We start from the raw sequence: 7,406 nt of genomic DNA, 5'->3' as shown, positions 1-7,406 counted from the left end.
ATTGTCTCAGCTATAACATACTCAAAGTTGGAAGACGATCGACCAAGGATAAGCGAGATACGCTCAAATACGTATTTTCAAAAATGACGTCATAGCTTTTATTCACTTTCTTTGAATTAGATGCCAATATGATGACGTCACAATGTCCAATCAGCCATTATGATCTATAAAATCATATTTAAAACTTATGTGCTTTTAGAATATGTAATAAAAATTGGGGGTCACCTTTCAACCTAAGGAGCTATAACTGATTAAAAATAGGTCTGATTTTAACATAATTTCACTGCATAGCGGCAAAATACACGCAAAGCTACCTATGTTTGATGCGCACGTACGGCATTGCTATTTGCCAAAAGATGAGTGAAAAGAATGCAAATTTGTGAAAACAATGTCAGGAACCCAAAATATGTAAAATAACGTAATTTCTAGCTTTTGTACGTGCTACGCACGTAAAAATTCTAGCTTCCGTACGTGCTGCGCATAAAAATGCGCACGCGTAGTGGAAAATTTCAAAAAAATTTGAAATGCTCAAAATGTCCTACAACGTGCTCTAATTTAGTCAAAAAATGATTTTGAGCATTTTGAAATTTTGACGCATGCGTGCTCGCGCGTTAATAAGCGCACGCGTAAAATTAGGGTACAGTACATTCAACATTAACCCAAAGTTATTGCTCACTTAATACGATTTCGAAATTGCAATTGGTTAGGCTGATATTTCGAAATGGCAATTGGTTAGGCTGATATGATCGATAATGTAATAACGCAAAATTGCGCGTAGTTGACGTCACGCATGACTGAGCGCGGTGAAAAGCTTACCATGACTATTCCAGACCAAGCCAAATGTTCGTTGATAACGATTGTGCGTCAACTCGTGGCATTTTTTGAGATATCGTGCGAACAAAAATGGAAGGAAAGGTAGAATAAAAAAAAAAAGAAGATCTCGTACAATAACAATAGGTGATCCGCTAACGTTAGCGGATCACCAATAAATTATTTTACTTGATAATATTTTGGCAACTTATCCAGACGTTTGAACTCAATTAACGAAGAAGGAAGTACAAGTAGAACATATAACTGATGCCATGATGGGCCAGCCTACAGTCTACTGTAGTTGGCCAGGTTACATACAAGTTGCCTCTGATAGGTTAGGACAAACAAGCTAGAACTAGGCCTAGGCCCAGGCTAGGCTAGTCTCTCAGGCTTTTGGACCTACCTTACCTGCTGTAGTCTAGCGGCCTGAAACTACACAAACAAAGGCTAGGACTAACACACAAACACGGCTAACAACAAAAACATCAAAAATTAATTTTCAAATAAATAGACAAGTATATTTTACATCTGGGTCTCTCTTTGGGATAAAGATCCACTACTATGTCACCAAGCGTTGTTTCTAGGAGAACTGCCATCACTTTTCGTCGTAGTTAAAACTTTCTCTGTGTTATCCGACTACTACAAACGGAAGCCGTTAGGCATGTCGAGCGGTTGATGAGTGTACGCTCGATTGAATTAATGAAAGTTTGGTATTTAATTGAAGAAACACAAGGTGGTATAATAATTTATTCAAATGCTATGTAATTTCAATATATATAATATTTTAATATTAAATATAAACTGCTATAATCAACTTCAAAATAAACTTCAAAATTTACTAAATCTTGTACGAATAAAGTACTCAATTTTTATAATTGGTGCGACTTCTGCTCAATGTGGTACAACGGGTTTTTTTTTTTCGTAATTTGTATATCGTAATCCAGTATTATTATTTTTTCCAGTTAATATTCGCTAAGAAATATTTTAAATGTTATTTATTTTTTTAAACTTTATTTCAATGCTCAGAATTATTTTATTTATTTATTTATCAGTTTTAAAATTCTTTTGATTGAAAAGGTTAGAAGAAATTCAAGATGTCAGCCACCAGTGAGGATTTGGATTCGACCTGTAGCTTCAGTGATTTTGATGTTATTGGCTTCGATCTTGACCATACAATTTGCAAGTATAAGCTAGACATACTTTTTCCCGTACGTTTTTCAAATAGCATGTTGAGTGAATCTGTGCATCAACACAAGGGGAGGACACCGCCGACCGTGTGCACCACCGACTGTTGTGTGTGCAGTGGTCCGTGCGTGCCGTGGTCCGTGGATGGGATCTCCCTGCCTGCTGCCTGGTCGGCGGATGTGTATATTACAGCGTTGCTAGGCATTAGGACGTTCCTTAATTATATATAGCTAAGTCTACAGTGCGCATTAGGGAACTTTTTCTGCAATGCAATGAAATTATGAACTGGCCTGCAGCAGAGCAATGCAAAAATAACCGAACAACTCCCTGCCCTGGGGGGCTGGACAAAACATTCAACCCTTTTTTTCGTGCCCACCGCCTCAGATACTGTAATTCCCAACCTGGCAAGGCGGCGCCAGAGAGTTTTCAGTAGGTATCTTGTCCCATCAAAACAAAGATGCTTCGAACCCCTGTCGCCTGACGTAATAATGAGGTCGTTTTAAAATATCAAACAAATTGCAGTTGATATTGTTCTGACGATTTTACACAAATCTGACATATTGATTGGCATAGGTTCCAACTGTCCCGCTTTCGGCGGGATTGTCCCGCTTTTGGGAGTCGTGTCCAACCCCCAAATTGTCCCGCATTTTAACTTTTATAAATAAAAAATATTAGGCCCAATAAAAAAAATTATTAGTTTATCATCCCGTCTTCTATGGTACTGGAAAAAAAAAAATTTGTTAGGAAAAAATAAAAAAAAAAATTTTGTTTATTAATTTTTTCATTTATTTTATTAAATAGTTAGTTGATATTGTTTGCATTGTCTAAATCATGTTTTACTTTGAATATCAATGCGCCAGCAACCAACACAAGGGTGATATTTGGCTTTAGCAAAAAAAAAAAAAAAAAGAAGAGGATTTAAAAAAAAAAAAAAAAAAAAGAAGAAGCCTCCCTCCCTAATCACTTTTCCTGCCCAGATAGGGTGATAAACTAATAATATTTTTTATAGGGCCTAATCATGATATTAACATCGTTAAATTCCCGGAGAATACTCTGAAACCTATTCCCTACAGACGATGAGCCGTGTTGTGGTAGAATGTGGTTAGGCTACGCAGTGTAGCTCATGAAAACGTGCCGAGCTGGGGTACTAATATCAGCGGTAGACTTCATGTGACTTTGTGACGGATTGCGAGACACGATGTGTTTATTTTTATTGTCGATATATTATACAAATCTATAAATATATATATGAATAATTAAAAAAAAAAATTCCGCTCTATTTTTCTTAATCAATTTTTTAAATTTTTGAATTCTGTATTTTTTGGTTTTAATTTTGAGTAACTGCCAATCATATATTTTTATACATTTTCTGTCCATCCTGTAACCCTGTTCTTTGCGAATGTCTCTCTTTGTCTCCCAGACATATCCTGTTATATGGACGAGTCTAGGGCTTCTCTGTCCCTTTAATATCGTGCAATGTTTTTTTTTTTTCGTTTTTTAATATGTATGTTCTCTATGTTGAATTTGAATAAAGTGATGAAAAAGAAAAATAAATATATTATTTTAGCATTATAATTGCTGCATTTCTGCCTTCATTTTTACATTGATTATTTTTTTTTTTTTCAATAGTCCAAACCTCTGATAAAGGTCACGAAAACCCCAGCCCTAAAAGTGTTCGTTAATTTGGGGAAGACCTATATATTCAGCCCCTTGGTACCACCTGTCAGACTAGTTGAACCCCTGTCAGCATATATCTGGAGCCATCATTTACCCCAACCCCCTGTCCTCAGCATAATTCCACACTCATGAAAAAATTACCCACTTCTGCTGAGCTCGTGATTATCTCTTATTGTATTTAAGGAAATGTTAAAAATAGTATCTACAAAGTAGACTGATGTCATTTGGCAGTATTAGATTATTGACATTATTTTGTATTGCCTCCGGCAAAAGAGACTACATATTCACGGCTGTCTGCCTGTCTATCAGCAAGGTTATGCAAAAACTAATGGAATGGATCATAACCCATTATACACGACCTGCATATTGTTCGTTATTCAGGCACAGGGTGGAGATATGCACTCTCTATATGGAGTGATTGCTCTAGTTATTAACTATTTTTGCTTTTTTTTTTTTTTATATATGTTGCAAAGTCTGTATTCTCAATAGTAAAGGAGTATTATGGCTTGATTTCAGCTGATTTACAAGTGTTTGGTGAAGCATTTGGTTGAGGATCTCGGCTATGATGAAGATATTGCACGGCCTTTGGAAGAAGATAAAGATTTTGTGTAAGCATCAATTTTAATTTCATATGTAATTTTTGACTGAACAAAAAGCAAAGAAAAACAACTATTTTTATGAGTTTTTGCTGCCAAGGGCGTGAGATCATGTCCAACTCTGTCCAAACACACCACTCTTGTATTGCACATAAACTCACTAGCTGTCATCGCCAGTACACTAACACTCACCCTTTAGGTTCTGAGTAGAACCCAGAAGTAATGATCTGAAAATAGATGGGAATGATTTTTTTTTTTTGGTGGCGCACTTTATGCCCCAGCATACGGTATATGATAGAACTAGGAGAAAAAGGTTTGGCAGTCCACGATAACAAAAGTATCCTAACGTTCTTGGAAAATTGATGAAGAGAGTTTTTAACCAATGTGTCTGTTTTTGTAAAAATATTTTTTAGGCTGCAAATTGAACAAAGACGACATTGCCATTACAAAATTCAAAGCTTTATTAATAATAATAGATTAACTAATTTAATTACATAATTTCTCTAGTTATGAACTACTACTTAATATTTGATTAAAATGTAGATTTTCTCATTTATTTTCTAGCTGCTGGTAGGTAGATACTGAAGTGCATTTCTAATATTAATGTATTATAATTTAAAGGGGTATATTTTTCTTTCTTCAACAGAACAAAAGGTCTGGTATGTGATGTTGAAAAAGGCAATTTTTTCAAGTTCTCAGAAGATGGGTACATCCTACGTGCAAGCCATGGTACGACACCACTCAGCGATGACGAGATTGAGGAGATATACGGGAAAGAGCGTCACTGGGCGCCGTTTAACAACTTTAAAGCCACCTTGAAGCAAAATGGTAAGTGAAATCCAGTATTACAATTATTCCAAAGTTACAATAGGAACCATTTCAGGATAGGGTTTGAAGAGCAAAGAAATGATGAGACCTTTTAATACACTGAACTGATCAAAATACTACTGTAAGTGTATGGTAATGAGACTATTACTTTTATAGGTGGAGGATTCATGCTTTTCCACATTGTTAACAATTTACTTAGGATTAAAAGATGTTTATTGAGACAAATATATATTAAATTTTCATATTACCTCTAACAACATTTTTTTAGGGCACTTAACAATAATTATGTAGGGATTTCGCAGGACTCGATTCAAGTAGGAAGAAGCCATTTTCAAAAGAATGGTTAGATCAGCACGTCTTTTATTATATTTTGCTGCACATGTTGGACATGTGCGGACTTTCGGGATAGAATTGATAATAGGCAGTTTTTGCTGCACGACGGTAACCTTAACGTTAACGGATGATGTCATAATTTATTCATCTTGCTTTGCGGAGTACGTTAATTTTAGGATTTTACGTGCTCGACGTATGTTAATTACAGGTTTGCGCATGCGTTTTTCGATTTGTTTACAAAAAGGGGCGGAGCTATCACGCTGCATGTTGGGTACTAACGGTAATGTTGTGCGGCGAAAACTACCCATTATATTATTAAAGACACGGTCTTGTGGGACATGGGTTATATGTAAATTACCAAATACTATCATCATACAGTAATATAAATAAAAAGTACTGAGTGTGTATGCAGTTCAACATCATAGGCGGTACTACAGTATTTATTGCCATCCATATCGATGCTACTGTTTATTTTGTGGTTTGGCTAGGTATTTCTTGAATCTGAACTCGGCTGTTCACCACTGAGGCGATGAAAACTGCCCACGAAACATGGCCGCCAAAGAGTCTATTTTCGTTGGTTTTTTCGCATTTTTGATCATACCTGTAACATCGTCATTACTGTAAATCCAGCCCATTTGCTCGGCTAATCCAATACATTTCCAACGTTACCCAAATTTGAAGGTTTGTTTAACCATTTTTGAGTCTATTAGTATAAGTGGACATACAGATTACATAAATTTATATGAGATATAAATTCAAATAAAAAAACACCAGCATTTTTTTCCACAACTTGTCAATATTCATCTTAACCTTGTAAAGTATTAGGCATAAGTGACAAAGAATCAAATACTGTAGGTACAACATATTGAGTAATTATTTTTTACTCCTTTTATTGTACATTACAAAATGAAATTTCATAAATTCTTAATAATACAAGATGCTGCATTTTACGATTATGATACCAATTGACACTTTGCAAATGATGATTGTAGGCTAGACCATGATTTAATATAGCGCCCTCTGACTAAAGATTGATGTAAATTTGTTACTGTACCAGTAAATGGTAGATACTTTAGTTTTTTTAACACATTGATTCTAGACAATACATGCGTACAACAGGGTGGTGCTATGGGTGCAACAATGAGTATGTTACAAATACAGTATGTTATTTTCTGGTGTCTAGGCCACAGGCTCTGGCATTCCAGAACATGCATAGTATGCTGTATTTTGCTTAACTTTCATTGTATGTAACAACTGTTTTCCATAGCTCGCTCTTTAATTTCTTGATGTTTTTTTATTTGCTTTTAAAAAATTGTAATGTCCTTTGCTTTATTAACATCTGTGACTATTCTTTTTTGTAATTTTTTTTTCCAGAATTCCAATGTTCTTTTTTCTCTGTCTCTTCTATTTTTATGTAACCTTTTTTTGATCTGTGCAATGATTTTACTGTAATTTTTTAGTCTGAACTTGAATGTTTTTTTTTTATCTTGTGCAATGTTTTTTTTTTTTGTAATTGTTTTTTCTGAATTTCAATGTTCCTTTTTTTGTCTTTTCTATTTTTATATAATGAATTTCTTGATATGTGCAATGTTATTTTTGTAATTTTTTATTTTGAATTTGAATGTTTTTATATAATGGTCTATAGTATTGTTATATAATCACTTTTTAATGTTTGTGCAATTTTTAATATTTGCCTTTTTATATTATCCAAATGATGCATTTTCATTTGTAATAAAATTGAATAAATAAATAAATAAATAAATGCAATAATCTAAAATTTAAGAATGCATGCAATTATATAAAGTTATTGTGTTGGGGGGACTTTAATTAGAGAGAGCTGACCTGTATTTACTTATAAACAATTTTGATCAATAAGCAACAACAAGGTGGAGTATGAAAAATATTAAAGAAATAATTAATAATAGAAGAACTATCAATATTTGCAGTAAAATTTACAATGTTTTAAATAATTTGTTG

The 7,406-nt window shown here is 34.1% G+C and overlaps 2 protein-coding genes across 2 annotated transcripts in view; one reads left to right on the top strand and one right to left on the bottom strand.

The window, feature by feature from the left end:
• LOC117108313 (peptidyl-prolyl cis-trans isomerase-like 4) overlaps positions 1-1,681 on the bottom strand; it is a gene marked incomplete at its 3' end in the record, with an annotated part of 7,893 nt that extends 6,212 nt beyond the window's left edge. The window contains 1 exon segment of the mRNA XM_033250293.1: positions 1,337-1,681. Coding sequence (XP_033106184.1) covers positions 1,337-1,406 — 70 coding nt within the window.
• A 206-nt stretch (positions 1,682-1,887) lies between these two features.
• LOC117108324 (5'-nucleotidase domain-containing protein 1-like) lies at positions 1,888-5,096 on the top strand (the record flags this gene model as incomplete). Its single annotated transcript, XM_033250304.1, has 3 exons — positions 1,888-2,018; positions 4,189-4,280; positions 4,915-5,096. Coding segments are annotated over exons 1-3 (388 nt in total), but the record flags the coding sequence as incomplete, so codon positions are not given.
• Positions 5,097-7,406: the final 2,310 nt, after the last annotated feature.

Source organism: Anneissia japonica, unplaced genomic scaffold, assembly GCF_011630105.1.
Source record: "Anneissia japonica isolate Jap-2015-1 unplaced genomic scaffold, ASM1163010v1 scaffold1401_len17816_cov114, whole genome shotgun sequence".
Taxonomy (NCBI): Eukaryota; Metazoa; Echinodermata; class Crinoidea; order Comatulida; family Comatulidae; genus Anneissia; species Anneissia japonica.
This window is presented reverse-complemented; position numbering and strand designations above follow the sequence as displayed.